General features: G+C 43.5%; 3 protein-coding genes across 4 annotated transcripts; 2 read left to right on the forward strand and 1 right to left on the reverse strand.

Moving 5' to 3' along the window:
* The first annotated feature begins 27 nt into the window (after window positions 1–27).
* LOC6562728 (glucose-6-phosphate 1-epimerase) lies at window positions 28–6,819 on the forward strand. 2 transcript variants are annotated; one of them, XM_032735995.2, is made up of 10 exons: window positions 28–118; window positions 478–629; window positions 2,548–2,599; window positions 4,831–4,889; window positions 5,181–5,337; window positions 5,409–5,613; window positions 5,685–5,817; window positions 5,940–6,091; window positions 6,153–6,221; window positions 6,283–6,819. In XM_032735995.2, exons 2-10 carry the CDS (start codon window positions 542–544, stop codon window positions 6,328–6,330), a joined length of 963 nt encoding a protein of 320 aa, XP_032591886.1. In that variant the 5' UTR covers window positions 28–118; window positions 478–541; the 3' UTR covers window positions 6,331–6,819. The 2 variants fall into 2 exon arrangements, with proteins under 2 accessions (XP_032591886.1, XP_032591887.1); XM_032735996.2 differs by lacking the exons at window positions 28–118; window positions 6,153–6,221.
* A 592-nt stretch (window positions 6,820–7,411) lies between these two features.
* On the reverse strand, window positions 7,412–10,392 carry LOC6562727 (transmembrane 9 superfamily member 4). The gene is made up of 6 exons (XM_001988298.3): window positions 10,241–10,392; window positions 8,841–10,063; window positions 8,532–8,759; window positions 8,284–8,467; window positions 8,083–8,221; window positions 7,412–8,014 (listed from the first exon to the last, which is right to left on the reverse strand). The coding sequence occupies exons 1-6, from the start codon at window positions 10,244–10,246 to the stop codon at window positions 7,914–7,916; spliced, it is 1,881 nt and encodes a 626-aa protein (XP_001988334.1). The 5' UTR covers window positions 10,247–10,392; the 3' UTR covers window positions 7,412–7,913.
* A 286-nt stretch (window positions 10,393–10,678) lies between these two features.
* Window positions 10,679–17,247, forward strand: LOC6562245 (rho guanine nucleotide exchange factor 18). Its single transcript, XM_043214743.1, has 3 exons — window positions 10,679–11,038; window positions 11,215–12,073; window positions 12,791–17,247. The coding sequence occupies exons 2-3, from the start codon at window positions 11,275–11,277 to the stop codon at window positions 16,105–16,107; spliced, it is 4,116 nt and encodes a 1,371-aa protein (XP_043070678.1). The 5' UTR covers window positions 10,679–11,038; window positions 11,215–11,274; the 3' UTR covers window positions 16,108–17,247.
* Window positions 17,248–17,281: the final 34 nt, after the last annotated feature.

Raw genomic sequence — 17,281 nt, forward strand, 5'->3', positions numbered from 1 at the left:
AGAACGTTGCAACGTAGAAGCGGGCTACGCGACTTTGAGCCTTAACGTTTTTTGCACGAGTTTTTTTCTTACGTATTTATTCATTGACAAAAACTCAAGCTGCGCTCTATATGTGTGTGTGAGTGCGCGCTTTAGTAAGGCCGCTTTTTGCGCGTATTGTGCTAGTGTGTGTGTGTGTGAGTGTGCAGCTCCGGCTCTGTGCTGCTTTGCGTGCAGAATAAATTTTTCGCAAAATTTGAGAATATTATGTAAATTGCTAATTAATCAACAATAAAAGCAACACTTTAAAAAAAATCAAACCTGCCTTGAGTCTTGCGTTAAAAAGCAACAGTTTAAAAATAAGAATACAACACAATATATATACATATATATATATATATATATAAATACACATATGTACATATAACTGTATACAAAGCCCAAACAAACTGAAATAGCTTCGTTCAACTCCTTGAATAGTGATCACTTCTACTACAGGGGGCGCTTTTTGCTGCTTAGAACTTGTGGAGGAGCTTAAAAAAACCGTTGCCCCAAAAACAAAATGGCCACGACTGCGGCTGCCGTGGCAGCGACCAGTGTTGTTGTATTGGATCGTGGCAATAATACGACATGCACAATCAACTTGCATGGTAAGTGAACGCGCCACTGTGCGAGTGTGTGTGTGTGTTTGTGACCTCTCCCCCCCACCCCAAAATAAAACAATAATTAATCATAATTAACCACATCGAAACGAGAGAAGCGACCACCAATCACTGCTGATATCTTCAGTTTGGTGTTTCGGAGCTTTTGAAATGTTGCTGGCGTTATTTTTAGCGCATGATTAGCAATGTTTTTGTTTCTGTTTTTGCCAACTAAATTGGTTAAGCATTTTATAAACTTTCGCTCCGAAGCGATTTGAGCTGCGATCGAGCTGACGTTCGACAATTTATGCAACTTAGAGGTTATCAAAAGGTACACTACACTCAGCGAAAAATGGAGATTTTGAGTAGTAGCAGAAATTTCTGGACCAAAAGTCTGAATCAAGGAAATAAAATAAAATACATAAGCAATAGATAATTTTCTATGGTTTGAATATATATCTTCAATTGCAAAATTTCGTACTTAACATAGGCAAATATTTCCAAATATTGCTTTGATCTTCATTCTTTGCAGCACAACTTATGACTTTGTTTTTTAGAGCGTACTTTTATAAAGTTAACCCAGTTAACCTTGTTTGTTGTATTCTGTACTCATTTCAATCGATCGCAAGCCGCTCAACGGCACTTCTTATCAGCATTGGCCCAATAATGAATCTATCTGTCTACGGGTCTATGGGGTTTTGGGGATATGCGCAACTAGCCAAAAGCTGTCTTACAGATCGTTATGTCGTTTTGTCTGTGTGGGGCTCCTACTCGCAACTCGATTTCGATTAGGCGTTATATATGTATACAATATATAGATATATATATATATATATATATATATGTGTGTGTGTATTTTACTATGTACTGAGCGCACTTTCAACAATTACGACTCGTTCGCTCTGCCCACGTTAAATTTCGACGCTGTGTTTGAGCCACAGTCAGACAGAGTCACATTTGCCACCACAAAATAACAGAAAAGAGACGCCAAAGCAAACGCGATCCGACTCTGACAAGTTTTGAGTGCGCTTTGCTAAAGTACAACTTGATGTTTTGCCTACTGGCTTTTGATTTCCTACTTTTTGTTTTTGCTCTCTTATTATTTAAAACTAAACATTTGCAATTTATATGGCCCATGCGAAAAATCGGAATTATAAGCTCTGCTTAGACGTTGGGGCCAAGACAGGCCCTGACACACACAAACATACATACACACACACGCACACCCACACGCAAGTGTGTGTTGCACCCACCCAATAGTTGAATAGTCGAATGGCCATTGCTCTAACTGTACTCTGAAGCTGGGAGACTCTCTTTCAGAGTCTCCCCTCAGATACATCTAGTTTGCTAGCAGGCTATACATACATACATTTGTGGGTTAGATGAATGTGCGATTATGTGTGTGTGTGTGTGTGTGTGCGTCATTGATGGCCACATTTAAAGTCTGTGTGTAATTTACATTGAGTAATAGTTTGCTTCAAAATCAAACGGTTCTAATAAATGTAAAAAGCTAAATGTTGGCTCCTCATTTTATATAATTGATTCTAACAAATATATAGCAACATTTCGTAAATGTGAATAGCGATGTTAAACAAAGAAACGAATAGGTCTGAGTCTGTTGAGGACAAACTCTGCCCAGAATATCTGCATTTCCTTACAAAAATAATAGTAAAATAATATGAAAATATTATTTATATTATGCTGAATTCCTGTCCTTAGGTCACATGCTACATAAGTGTGTAAGTAAAGCAAAGATATACTAAGTTGAACACAGTAATTTTTCAAAACTCCCATTGCCTTGGCGAGCGGTCCTCAATGAACTGCACATCTAAATATCCATAATTAGACAATCTTCCACTTCGTAATTGAGTCTTGTTTATATTGTATTTAATACTGTTTTGCTTTTTTGTTTTCATTTTTTGCACAGGTGCCACAGTTGTGTCCTGGCGTGTAAATAATCAGGAGCAGTTGTTCGTGAGGTAAGCGCTCGAGTTGAACGTAAGTTTTTTAAATATTACGCATACGCCGCATTGAAAGCGCGCGCTTTAAGCCCAAAGCGCATCGGCGGTCGTTTGAAGTTGAAGTAACTTACGCAAGTCCACGTTAACTAACGGCATGCAACCAAAAAAGTGTTTGGCAAAAGTTTTCAACGAACGAACACACACACACACACACAGCTGAACGTTAGCTAGCCACAAAGGATGCCCTGCAATAGAAACGAAACAATCGACGCTGATGGAGTGGGGGGCAAGGGGACGGACAGCCTCAACCATTCTGTTTGGCGGCAAAATGTTTTTATATGACACAGCAACAAAAACAACACCGAACCCCAAACAACGTCGAACCAGCCAAATCAAACACACACACACTAGCACAAAAACGCACTCTGCCAAAGTGACGTAGAGCGGGAGCGAGAGCAAGTGAGTGAGAGCGAATGCGAGTGCGAGAGAGAACTAAGAGAGAGAGCTTGCTGCACATGCACAAAACAAGCCGTATGTGTATGTGTGTGTGTGTGTGTGGACTGGGCTGCTTTGAGGGCCACTGTGTTTTTCTACTCTTTGCCTGCCTACGCTATCCTGCTCTAACATAAAACAACAACAACAAGGAAAACAATGTGCTGGTTTTTATGAATGGAGTTTTTGGCGCGGCATCTAGATCGATAAATCCCGACTACGACTACGACTACATGATGTGCCATGTACTCCGTGCATTGCTCGCACAGTGGCCCAATGTTCTTACATTTTGTGTCACATTTCTTCTCGAATCTAAACTGCGGCTTCTTGGCGTTGGCAACAACTGCTGCTGCTTAGTCTGCTGCTGCTGCCTACCACGCGCTGTTGAAGTTTTTCCTTTGTATACCCTGTCAGCAGCAGCATTGCGAATTGAAATTTGATTAGTTAATTAGTTGTATGTACGTATCTGTAAATTTAGGTTTGTTTGCTTGACAAATTATGAACTTCTTTTGCATAGGCTTTAGAAGCGACTCTGGCAATTAATCGAACTGAGTGCTTTCGATTTTCGTTAAGTGTTGCACTCACTTTCGAAAAAGACAGAAAAAACGAAATATATAAAAAAAATAGTCGGACAAATATTATGATAATTACTGAAGTCAAATAAGAATGCATTCCATTGTAAAAAAATGGTTTCATATATGTATATCAAAATCGTTTACAGGGTATGATACAGCCAGGCAATATTACTCGTAACGTTTTTTTTGCTAATTTTCTTTGCCTTGATTCGAGTTTTTCTCAACGTTTGTCCGAATGTTCGTTACACATTGCGTCGCCTTTTTTTAGTTTTGTTTATTTTTATATATTTTTTTTTTGTTTCATTGGCATTTGGAAACCCAGCAAAAGCGAGAAAGAAATGCTCAAATGCTGCACAAAAACCGTGCTGCTAGTAAAGTTGAAGTTGAGTTTTGAGGCAAAAAGTTGGGACACTTTTTGTATGTGTGTGTGTGTGTGTGTGTGCAGCTTGGTGCCAAAGGAGTTGCTGTACGTGTGGCAACAACTGTGACCGCACCAGCTGAAACAGAAACAGAAACTGAAACTAAAACAAAAATCAGAGCATAGAGCTAATGCTTTAAGAGCTGCCACAATAAATGCCACTTGGATGGATTCCACAAAACGGTGCAAAATGCCCAGCTCAAAACTGATCCGTTGTGCCAACTACAACCTGACAATATTAATGACACAATTGCCCGGGCTCCCAGAGAAAGAGAAACCAGACGAGAGCAACAGTTAAAGAGATGGAGAGAGATAGAGAGAGGGAGAGAGATGGTGGAGAAGGGACAGCCAGTTGATGGATGCGTCGGCAAATTAGTGTACGCAAAAAACTAAAAGACCAACTGACTCAACTGAATCATCGAGCAAAAAGTAGCCAGCCAAACGCCAATTGCCAGACACTTTTTTGCCAGCTCCCATCGTGCAGAAGATCCAGAAATTTCTGAATGTCTGCTTACGTTTTTATAGTTGACTGTCTCTTGAAATATATTTTGTCAGCTCAAATTATTTTGGGACTGCCGGTTGCTGTCAGTTTCTAAGGCACGCTTGATAGCCAACACCAAACTACTCGGGTCTGTTTGAAAATCGAAATTAAGGGAAATCCTTCCAATTGATATTATAATTAGCTTCTCAAATTTAACTCTGATTGACATTGCCCTCATCCACGGAAACTCTTTTTAAATCTTTATCACAATTTCCTCTTTCAGCAAGCTGGCCTCCTTTGATGGCAAGAAGGCGATACGTGGTGGCATACCCTTTGTCTTTCGTGAGTGAATTATAAAAAACAAATATTCATCTATTGTTGGAAATGTAGAAGAGTTCTAAAACCGATTTTCAAGAAAATATTTCAAATTAGTACAATTTGTAATTTGAAATAATTTCATTAAATTATGTTTTCATGGTTGCTCAATCACTGAACTTTTTCTGCAAAGAAATTATAATCTACATTTACCCACATTTCTTTAAAATTGCTTTATTTTTGTATAATTTTTAAATTATAGTTTGATTAAATACATGCCAAATTAATATTATAAGCACAAATCTTTTCTAAACGCAGCTCAATTTGGACCGTGGTCCTTTGGTCCACAGCATGGTTTTGCGCGTATAACACGCTGGCATCTGGATCGGGCACCGGAGCGGCTGCACAATGGCGATGTGGAGGCCATATTCTCGCTAATGGACAACGAGTTCACGCGCTCCATATGGAACTATCAGTGGGTGTACCAAGAGTCCATCAATATTGCTCAACTAAAACTTAAACTTAAACTACTCAAATGCAAATTAGATTTCGCATCACCTATCGGCTGATATTGCGTGAGAAGGAATTGCACTTTCACATTGGCGTCTATAATCCCAGCAAGGATCTGAGCTTCACATTCAACATGTTGCTCCACACGTATCTCAAGGTGCCAGATGTGCGACGATGCCAGATAACTGGCCTGCAGGGCTGTCATTTTATAGACAAGACACGCGAAGGCGCTTTGTACCAGGCATGTTTGTATATAATACCTAAAATCATATTATACTTAAGTTTGATTTCGCACTTTTGATCACGAAACAGGAGGGACGCGAGGTGGTCACTGTGAATGAGTGGACCGATCGAATCTATCAGCATACGCCGCAGGAGCATGTTATTACCAATGTGGTTTCCGGCCGCAAGATGAGGCTGCACAAATACAATTTTCCAGATACGGGTGAGTTTAGCAAGGCTCAATTCTGTTCATATGAAAAGTCCACGCAGTTATTCTTCAAGGTTCAGCTCTTTCCATATCACATATTACACATCTTTTACATTTGTACCCTTGATTGTTTTTAGTAATTTGGAATCCGTGGATTGATCGATCGCGCGAGATGAGTGACTTTGGTGACGACGAATTCCCCAACATGTTGTGCGTGGAGGCGGGCAATGTCAGCGCACCAGTCATCCTGCTGCCTGGCACCTGTTTCGAGGCCAGTCAGATTCTACAGGTATGTGCCTAGTTGTTCAAGCAGCATTTGGATTTAAACTAAGCCCTTCCCATGCACACAGCAATTCAAGTGTCCCTATAATTTCGCTTATGCACCAACGAAAATTGTTCAAGAAAAGCCTCCGGCATATGTTCGTTAGATGTTTTCTGTAAACTTTGATTAAACTATATTGGAATTTCTGCCCATTTTAGATCATCATTGAAGGCAATGTGAGTCGCAAGACCAAACGAAATCGCTAGCGTTTAAGGAATCGGAACCCGCTGAGGTAAACCGATTCGAAAACATTAAACTGAGATCCTGGATGGTTTTGAGGGAAGCCGCATCCAGTTGCAAGACGTTTGGATTTAGCAATTAGTGTAAATTTTAAGTAACTTTCAACTAGTAATATTGAGCCCAAAAGTTGTAACGGTTTGTAAACCTAGTGCTACATGCTGATCTACATATATATATGTTAAAATTAATCGCTCACATGGAATGGGTTCGTGTCGTGTTCATGCCAATTAAATGATAAAACAAAACAAAACAAAAAAAACACCTAAAATACATATTAAATGTGCATTAACTAAACTAAATGAGCGCTAGGCTCGAATAGGTAGTATTTTTAGGCTGCAGGTAATATGGCAATGTGTATACGATTCGATTTAAAGATATTTTACAACTTAGTTTAAAACATCTCTCTGTGTACAATACTAAATACAACAAAATCAAAATAAATTAATTAACAATTATTTTGTGCTATGTAAATTATTCATACATACATATAGTCGATTAATAACAAAATAAAAAATGAATAAACTAAATACATATGCCACAATGCGTCCATGTATCAATTTTTATCAATGGGGGGCGCCCAAAATGGCAATACTGTATTCCAAAACACAAACATTGAGTAGGTGACATTCCCAATAACCTTCTGTTTGTCGGTGCGTTGACGTTCCTGAAATATATCCATTATTCTTAAGGTTCACTGTGAGTCGATCGAGCTCAACACCACTCACTTCATAATGCCCACTAAATAATCTGTGGACTGATACAAATTGAAGGCTGATACACACCAAGAAAATCAACATAATTCGCTTTAGCATTGTGTGCACTTTGCTTATAGAAATTTTTAGATAAAACTCAAGTTTTTTTTACTTCCAGCCTGAGCGATTTTCTCAATGCAACTGCAATGCTATAATTTTGCAAAAGGTATAGTTATCCAATTCCTAGATATCACTGCCAACTGGTAAAACAGCTGTAAAACTTAATTATCAAATAAAATGTTTTCACATTGTCTGCTGATAAACTCCATAATTAACCAACTCCGAGTTAAACCGCTTTACTTGAATCACTTGGTCGCCAACTATACTTAGCTTAGATTTATTAGATTTCTTGTTTATGTTTTAGCTTAGATTACGTTGTTTTTTTTTTTGTTTTTACATACATATATAAATTAGGCGTTTCTAGAATGTACCCTAACGCTCTCGCAAATTGAGCGACCCCACAGGGACGACTTACTATTCTCGTATTGATGTAGTAATTAAGTTTCTCAATCGGCTGTCGGTGTGTGTTTTGTTTTTTTTGTTTTGTTGTCAATAGTTGAAGCGCAGCAGTAGGCAAAAGGAAACTTATTGCACACTAGTTAAGAGTTGAGAGCAGCTGCTTAAACAAGATTTTACACATGGCGTCCGGGGACTGTTGCAAGTGCCGGGATGCTTTTACAATGCTATGCTTTCATATATAAATATTTATATTATATAGGCAATAAGTATTATGGTCAAATGATATTGCAGGGATAGTTTGGTGTACAGCGTTGTGTGTGCCTTCCACGTCCGAAGATTTAATCAATTTTCACGGCACCATAGATTTTTAGTATGAAAACATAGGCAGCAAAGAAGCCAATTGCACCGGTTAACAGCCAAAACGTTAGCACCATCAGACCTGAAACATTTAATAACAAAAGCGTCATCTTTTTTGAGTGACTACTGTGCTTAATATACGATACGCACCTGTATATCCCAAATAAAGTAATGTGGGTATAAATTCTGTAATCTCCAGCTTGGTAAAGAAGTAAAATATGCTATAGAAAAGCACATACACAGCCGAGCCGCCAGAGACGATAAAACTGCGCCACCACCAGCGATAATCCTGTACAAAAAATTGAATTTAGTTATCAAAGGTTATAATGGCAAATTGGCGAATTATTTTACCTCGCCGCACAGCTGAAAGTAAGTCATGACAATTGAGATTTGACCACAGCTGACGACCAGAATACAAAAGACCAAGAACAGAAAACCAAACAAATAATAAAACTGATTCTGCCAAATGGCCGTAAAGACAAAGAAGAGCTCTATAAAAACGGCGCCAAAGGGCAAAATGCCAGCCATCAGAGTGCTGTGGACAGAAAGATTAGAGCGAGTTGAGTATAGATTAAGCTGGAATCACGGATCAAACCCACCTCAGTGCAGCATTCATATACCAGTGCTGGGTGGGCACCTGACGTGGAATCATGTTGGTGCGCACCGGATGCTGATACGGCTGCTTGCGATAGCCCAAATAGAAGCCCAGGTAGACCAGCGGCACAGATATGCCAAACCAGAGCAACAGCAGCGAAATCATTGTAGTAAACGGCACAGCGCCGCTCGACGATTTATCCCAGATAAAAAAGTTCAATATGAAGCCGGTGCTGTGGATCAATTGAATAAAGTCAAATTATATTTAATTCGTGTACACCGATGATAAGTTAGGAATTGAATTTTTAACTCACCCAAAGACAATACCCGGATAGAGGGTGGCTGTGAGGAAGGCAGCACGCTTCCATTCGCGTCCCTTCATAGTCTTATAGAGTCGCGCAGCACAGTAGCCGGCAAAATTGCCCGCAAACACATACATAAAGATGCCGGAGGTCATCAGGGCGCCTCGCGACGAGGGCGACAGCATGCCCAGCATGGCAAAGAAGATGGTAATCATGGCCATGAAAAAGATTTGAATGCCGCTGCCAATAATTGCAGAGAAGAGACGCGTATTTTTGGGCGGTCGAAAGACGTCGCCGTGCACCAATTTCCAGCCAGTCTCCTCCAGCGTATCCTCAATGTTGTCATCCGTGTTATAGCGAGCAATGTCACGCCTCAAGGTGCGTATCATGATCATGGTGAGTATGCCTGAGAGGAAGAAAACCACAACCAGCGAATTGATGATGCTGAACCAGTGAATCTGCACATCCCGCATGCCCAGATAGATGTCCCAGCGTGAGGCCCAGCTGACCTTGGACTCCTTCCACATGACAGAATAGGTGAAATATAGCTGCGTCTCGCCCGACGGATTCACAAGCTGTGGCCGCGGGTTATCTGGGAAATTACAGCTTTCGCCCTCAAACTTGAGCTCCTTGTGGCTAACGGAGCCTGTGATGACCTCAAAGCCAACCACACGGTATTTATCCGTGGTGTACATGTGATACGACAGTATAAACTTCAAATGGTTGTTGATGTAGATATTATCGCCTTCCACTTGGCCCAAACGATACCCGTGCTCATAGGTGACCTCAGAGGGATTATTCACACTGGCAATGCGTGTTGCCACCGGTAAATTATCGACAAGAAGATGCACAAAATACTCGTGCTGTATGCGCTCAGCAACCATTGCCGAGTCCTCCTTGCTCCAGGTCATGGGCAAGTCCTTCTTATTGCACAGCAGCTTGCAATTGACATCCTCGGCCATTTGGACCTCATACGGCGTATTTACAATACGATCGCCGCGCAGCACCTCACCGAGATTCTCCGACTTGAAGATGAGTGTGCCATTCTTCGGATAGCAGAAGCGTAGCGAATAATACTGATATGGCAATTGTGTCCGGCTGCTGGTCATTTTCACCGCCTTCACATCGATTTTTTGACCGCGCACAAACTCAACGGGCGCCACGCCGGGCACATAGAAGCAATCGACGACAATGACGAGGCTGCTGCTGGCAAGCAGCGCCAACATCACCAGCCACTGCAACAAAAAAAAAATCAATAAGAATTGAATAAATATAAACAAAATGCGTATAAAGCAGCAAACGCCGATTGATTGCGTGTCTCTTTTGTCAACGTTTCGTTTCGCTGTCGGCAGCTCAGCAGTCTGCAGCCGCAAGCTAATGGGTCGGAAATGTTGAAAATGTCTCGGACTTACCTGCATGGTTGGATGCGGGTTTGAAGCCTAAATGATATGCACTTAATGTATATATAACTAAAAATTTGCCAATTTATAAACTAGCTAAAAAAAATATTCTTCCTTCTTTTTGCTTCTTTTCGCTCGCAGTCGTCTCCCGCTCAGTGTTGGGCAGCTCTCAAATGTACTGTCATGTGTACTAACATAACCTTGGTATTTTTCTGTTAACATTTCAAGCAGCTGTAAAATTCAAATGCGAACGCCAAACGCTGCTACCAAAACTTACATTACAATATGAGCAATTAAATCTGAATAATAGTTAAAATGGTGTGCGAGCGCTCTGATGTATGTCTCATTTCTATGTTTAATTATATATAGGCAACAAAAAAAAACAGTGACAACGTATAACATAGCCAACGAGTTGAGCTCTTTTCCGCACTGGTTCGTTCATTTGATTGGTTCACGAAGTTTAGCGAGTCGCTTCAGCGAAGTTATTCCAAACGATTCGATTGAAGCAGAAATATGTGTCTCAAATAGTGTTTAATTGTTGCAAATCGCATTAACTTTAGCTTCTTTTAGTTTTCAAATATCAAAAAAAAACACAAAACGTTTCTCTCATTTTGCTGTTTGCGTGCCAATCAAAATATTCCTTGCTTGCTCCTCTGCATTCCAAAACCCTGTTGTTGTTGTTGTTGCTGTTCCACTTGTTTTTTTGTTTTTGGGTATTTCGTGCAAGGACGTTTTGCGCTGGGACGCTGTTGACGTTAACCTCGTCCTCGCTTGGCCAAGGCGCAACAATTAGAACGCGCATCAAGGCGGGTGAGTTTTGTGTGTGTGTGTGCGTGGGAAAATCAATAATCAAAAAAAAAAAATGAACGAAAAAACTGCATACAAAAGCAGCGTCGACTTTATGTATGTGTGTGTGAGTGTGTTTATGTTTGAATGTGTGCAGTTGTAGGTGGCTTTTGTACTAAACTTTCTTTTTCTATGAACAGACACACAGCAGACGAGAAAATACCAAATAATTAAAATACCAAAACGTAGTCTAAAATAATATGGAAAGTACGCACAATGCATCTGCTGCCTCCGCCGCCGCTGCCGCCACTGATGACAATGATAGCGATAATGATGTGGTCACCGATTTCCTAAACTCCAACTCCAATGACGTGTCTGCTGTTGAGCCAAATCCCACAGCGATTGCACCTCACCTCACCAATGGCGCCACGGCTAAAGTTTTAACAACAACAACGCCGCGCGTCACCGTGGAAAGCCAAAATTATTGTATACCCGTTATTAATGCACCTGCTGTCGCTGTGCTTCCCACCAATAACAACAACAACAGTAATCAGCAGCACAACAGCGTTCTGCACAACAACAGCAGCAGCAACAACAACAACAACATAAATAACAACCACAATATGATACCCATCATCAATGTGACGCCCCACAGCCCCGCCTCGGCCAGCAAGTATAACAACATCTTCGAGGATACGCTCAGCCAGCTGCAAAACATACGCGAAACGGTGCAGCAAATGAAGAACTCCTCCAGCCAACATCATACGGATGGGTTGGCCAACAATTATGGTCTGTTGAGTGCAGCCATACTCAGCGCATCGCTGCCCGATCTTAGCAATGCGGGCAATGGCAACGTGGGCGTCATGTGGTCAGCGGCGCCACAGCAATGCCTGCTGCTGCACACAGATCGCCGCAAGTCGTGGACAGCGGTGGACGATGCCAGTGCGGGCGGCGATTGCACCAACAAGAGCGTCAGCCTCTCCAGTCTCGACAGCGAGGAGCAGGAAACCATACGCGTCACCGAGCAGCGACGTCGCTCAGCACGCAACAGCACCGGCGGTGAGTGGGGATCGGTTATGGGGTAGTTGCATAATTCTATAATTGAAATTTGTATTGAGTGGGTTGGTTTTATGGTGCCATAAAAACTGAACACAATTTATAGATGCATGCACTCTATATAGAGATAGAGGGAGAGAGACAAGAATGCGCTGCGAGTGTAGCGAATGATCATAATGGAAATATATATTATATAGATTATATCTATTGAAGGTTGCTAGTGACTCTATTGACTTACTCGAAAATGATGCCTTAATGTGTAGGAGAACTGAGTTTAAAAGCTGCAAAATGTGCATTTAAAATTACTGCTATTTGTCAACACTTTAACAATTCTTCTGTCTCTGTCTCTATTTAGTTTTGTGTAAATATTGATTACGCTTGTGATTGAAAAATAATCAGACTCAAACTGTATGACGAAACTACTTTGGATATCTAAGATTAGGAAATGTACTAAAGTATTTATGCAGCTTACCTGTAGAAATGAAATGCATGGGTTCCATAGATTATGGGCTCAGCAAACGCTTGATGGGCACTGATATGCCACAGCTGGGACAAGTTTGGGTAGGGAGTCGAATGTCGAAGTCAGTTTCTTCGATTACGATAAGAAATTCCACAAGAGCCAGCGCCGCCGCATGTTATCAGCGCTGCCAAGTTACGGAGTCGGTCGGACTATTAGGCAAAGTTACTAATTTAATTTGCGGTTGCTCATTATTTTTGCAGGCATTTCGACGCACTCACTGAATGAGGCGGAACTGGCGCGAGATTTCGAGCGAATAGCGGCAAAGAGGAGTCTGGCAACGGAGATAATCAGTCGGATACCGTTGCAGAAGAGCATCTCGACATCGTCGATAATTGCCAAGGAGGACATCAAGGCGATTGCCCGTCATCTCACGGATAGCGAGGATGAGAATCAGAGTCTGTTGCGTTCGCATGCCAAGATCGAGGTGTACGATCACGTAGAGAAGCGACCCAAGCGTGGCTCCCTCTTCTTTCGCAAGAAGAAGCCCAAGGCCAAGACGAAGTCGCTCGTGGGCGGTGTTCAGCTCAACGCCAGCGAAATGGAGGCGCATCTCGAGCGCAAGAAGCTATCGGCGGGCCAGGACTATTGCGATGGCTCCGAAGCGGCGGCAGCGTTGCAGCTGCAAATGGAGCAGGAGGACCAACAGCCGCTGATACGCGCCGCCGAGCTGCAGTTTCTTAATGAGCCACCGATTGAGGCGCAGGATTTGGGCGCGGACCCGGTACTTGGAATTGTGCTGCTCGAGCCCGATTCGTGGACCCCGAATGTGCCCAAGGAGCAGCTGAAAACGCTCAAGGAGCTGCAGATCAAGCGGCAGGAGCACATCTACGAGTTCATCATGACCGAGAAGCATCACTGCCAGACTTTGATCGTTATGCGCAAGGTGTTCGTGGAAAGTCTGGAGCGGCATTTCCCAGCGCTCAACACGCACAGCATGTTTCCGCGCCTCCAGCAGCTGACGGAGCTGCACACCTGCTTCCTGCGCCAGCTGCGCCAGAAGCAGCGCGAACATCTCCTGGTGGACAGCATTGCGGACATATTGCTCGAGTTCTTCTCGCTGGAGCAGGCGCAATGTTTGCGTTTGGCCTACGGCGAATTCTGTGCCAACCATCGCAGCGCATTGGAGCAGTTCAAGCAGTGTCTGGCGGAGCCGAGCTTTGCCGAGTGGTACAAGCACTGCCTGCAGAATCCCCTGCTCAAAAAGAAGGGCATACCCGAGTGCATATTGTTTGTGACGCAGAGGCTGACCAAATATCCGCTGCTGATCGAACCGCTGCTGAAGAGTGCCCGGGACAATAAGCTGGAAACGGATAAGCTGCAGCATGCCTTGATTCTGGTTAAATCGCTGCTGGTCGACGTTGATGCCTGTGTGGCGGAGAAGGAGCTGCGCGAACGCCAGCTGGAGATCTATGCGCGTGTCGATGCCAAATCATTTGCTATATACAAAAATAAACCATTCCGCAAGACGGAGCTGGGCGTCGAGTCGCGACGTCGCCTCAAATTTGATGGCCTGGCAACGCTGATGCAGGGCAGGGCTAAGACCCAACTGGTGTTGGTCGTGGTGCTCACGGATTGCCTGTGTTTCCTCAGCGAGAATTCGGCGCATAATAAATACGCCTTCTTCACGCCGGAGCACAAGGCGGGCGTTGTGCCACTGCAGAAGCTGTTGATTCGCGAGAAAGCTGGCACCGAATCCCGAGGCATTTATATCATTAGCTCTAATCCAGATTTCCCCGAGATGTACGAGCTGAAGGTGCAGACGCCCAAGGATAAGCAAACCTGGATACAGAGCATTAGACAGGCGGTGCTCGATTGTCCCGCAACGGATGTAATTGAGGCGGAGGCGCTGACTGCCGAGGAGAAGCTGCGCATTGGCGTCAACAAGCGCGAAACCATCGAGAAGATGCGGCAAAAGGATATCGAACAGGCGCTTCTGCTGGAGGAGAAGCTGCTGCTGCAATTCAATCTGCTCAAGCAGCAGCAGCCCTTCGGGGATCTCAATACCAATGCCAATTCGAATGGCAGCGCTGCCAATTTTCTGGCTGCCTTTGGCTCCTACAAGGAACTGGTTAACACGGACTGCGATACAGCAGAGCTGTGGCGTCGCGTTCTTAACACCGTGCAGGACATTAGCCAGCTGGCGGCGAGCATTTACAGCGCCGCCACCGGGCTGCCCGTCTCCCGCACGGTTAGCAGCGTTGGCGAGAAGCAGAGCGTACTCTATGCCTCGCCCACGCTGCCCAAGCGAGCGGAGACCTTTGCCGGCTTCGATGAGAAGCGTGGCAAGGTGGGACGCGATGCCAAGCTCAACACGCTGCAGGCATTGACGCCCCGTCTGCAGGAGTTGGAGGAGAAGCGTGAGCTGAAAACCCAAACACAAACGCAACCAGCAATCCCATCCGCAGATCCCACACTGCAGCTGCATGCGAGCACGCTGCCCACGAACAGCAAGGAACAGCATTATGCCGTGCTGCAGGTGTCCCATCATCTGCACACGCTGCTCTGCATCATTTCGCAGCAGATGACCTGCATCCAGAGTCTGCAGCTGCAGTTGGCCCTGTACAGGGAGTCGCCACGGAATAGCAGCAGTGGCGGCGGCGGCGGCACTGGTGCATACACGCACAAAGATCAGCTGGAGGAGTTACGCAATTTGCAGGACAAACTGCAGGAGGAGAAGACCGCCTGGTTGCGTCAGAAGCAGCAGCAGCAGGACGAGCTGGCCGAGATGCGGGCTCAGCAGCTGCAGCTCCAACAGCAGATCAAGGCCGAGCAGGAGGATGTGCGTCAGCAGCGCGAGCAGCTCTATCGCAAAATGGAGCTGCTGTCCAGTCAGGGATTGCTGCTGTCGCCGAGCACACCGCTGCCGACACTGGCACCTGTCGCCCTGCCTGAGGAGGCACACGAACTGGACACGCCAACGGGTGTGACGACAACATCGACTACCTCCTCCTCGACGATTGATCGACGCAAGGATAAATGGCTCAGCGGCAACTCCAATTGCAAAACGCCACCAGTTAATCTGCTCAGCGCCAACAATGCACCCAAGGCGAACTCGACGCTCGTCAAACAAAAGCTGCCCATGAAACTCTCCTCGCTGTCATCCGGAGCACGCGTCGACAAATCCGCCAGCTTCACTACTAGCTCCTCTCCAGCCAACATAGCCGGCGGTGGCATGCAGCAGATGTTCCCACTCAAATTGGCCGACAAGCAGCGGCAAATGGCCACGCCCACACCGGCTCCAACGCCGCAGCATTCACGCACCGGCAGCTCGCCGGCCATTATACAGCAAACGACAACGCCTGCAACAGCAACAACAACAACAGCAGCTGCCAATTCAACGCCAAATGTGGCGCGACAGGATGTGCACTACGCCGGATATGCTGGACAGCAACAGCAGCCACAACAGCAGCAGCGTCTGGTGCAGACGCCCACCAGCAGTCGTCCGAGTGTGCGGACAGCAGCTGCTCCGGGCCAGGCGCCACGTGCCAAAGCCGAGGAGGAGGAGATCTACTTCTGACGCAAATTCACGCCAGAGGTCGAAATTTAAAAAAAAAAACCATAAAAAAACATTCCAATCGCAGCTCAATAATATGTGGTATCATTTGCCTAGGTTCTACAATCGAGTTTACCTCGTATTTTTCACAAATTTCGCATGACATTTAAGGCTGTTTCGATTCTCATCGTTCCCCGTTCCATTCCTGCATTCCATGCGAGTCTATCATAGCGTTTGATTATCGTTAGAAATAACGATTTAAAGCTTAATTGCTTGAATAATTCCTATTTAGTAGCTTAACTTTTACCATTTTGTCGCCTTCATTTGACTGCTTCTTTAATTCCTTTGCTACCTATTTGATTTGGTAGTTCTCTCTTTGTCCTAACGATCCTTAACTAAAGCATTACACATAAGACTGCCAGGGAGATTTGCATAGATATTCCTAAAAGTATTTGACTTTTGTTAAGATTCCCTTGCCATCTAAAATACGTAGTTCTGTCTCAAAATAAACTTCTAAACTTGTGTATTATCTTCGTGAAAAGATAAATTCTATTTCAAGTTTTATAAGTGGACCGCAATTTATAGAAATTTTGGATTATGAAAAACGAAACATGCCTGAAATAAATTGATATACAAATTTTTTTTTTAGATATCCGTTGTAAACTTGGACAAATTTTACCACAATCCAAACATCTCAAAGCGCGCAGTCTACTCGGTTTGTTGAGTGCTCGTCCATTAACTTAAGTAATCCCAAGTCTGTGTTTATCAATAATATGTACTTAAAGCGTTCCAATTTCATTTCTCAGCATCTCAAATGCTTGCTTATGTGCGGGCCCTAAAACGTTATTATAAATTACCTATAAATGTTAGACTTCGAAATCCGTTTTGTGGGGACTTCCATAAGCTTGTCTAACTCTTTTTTTTTTTTGAATGTGTTCCAATGCTTTTATAACTATTTATAATTATGAACTGCCCTTCTTTCGTTTCTGTGTTAACATTTTCAATCTGTGTATGTCTTATTGCATATTCAATAATCACACTATTAGCTTAAACTTTATTGTTCTTAACATAAACGCAATTATTTATTTTCTCAACTTAATATTTATAATTATTTTACAATGTTTCCTGACTTTTAACAAACTTCCAAATGCAATTTAATGTATTAAAAACAAAAACAAACAAAAAAACTAGATTTTAG

This window comes from Drosophila grimshawi, unplaced genomic scaffold (genome assembly GCF_018153295.1).
Source record: "Drosophila grimshawi isolate 15287-2541.00 unplaced genomic scaffold, ASM1815329v1 contig_1377, whole genome shotgun sequence".
In the NCBI taxonomy this organism is placed as follows: Eukaryota; Metazoa; Arthropoda; class Insecta; order Diptera; family Drosophilidae; genus Drosophila; species Drosophila grimshawi.

Excerpts from the sequence above, each read along its gene's own strand:
- LOC6562728 (XM_032735995.2), top strand. The coding sequence starts at position 542 with ATGGCCACGACTGCGGCTGCCGTGGCAGCGACCAGTGTTGTTGTATTG. Across the intron at positions 630-2,547 it reads ATGCACAATCAACTTGCATG|GTGCCACAGTTGTGTCCTGG; the intron begins GTAAGTGAACGC and ends TTTTTTGCACAG. Across the intron at positions 5,818-5,939 it reads ATACAATTTTCCAGATACGG|TAATTTGGAATCCGTGGATT; the intron begins GTGAGTTTAGCA and ends GATTGTTTTTAG.
- LOC6562727 (XM_001988298.3), bottom strand. Across the intron at positions 8,760-8,840 it reads TATCCGGGTATTGTCTTTGG|CACCGGCTTCATATTGAACT; the intron begins GTGAGTTAAAAA and ends ATTGATCCACAG. Across the intron at positions 8,222-8,283 it reads ACTTTCAGCTGTGCGGCGAG|GATTATCGCTGGTGGTGGCG; the intron begins GTAAAATAATTC and ends TTTTTTGTACAG.
- LOC6562245 (XM_043214743.1), top strand. The coding sequence starts at position 11,275 with ATGGAAAGTACGCACAATGCATCTGCTGCCTCCGCCGCCGCTGCCGCC. Across the intron at positions 12,074-12,790 it reads AGCACGCAACAGCACCGGCG|GCATTTCGACGCACTCACTG; the intron begins GTGAGTGGGGAT and ends TTATTTTTGCAG.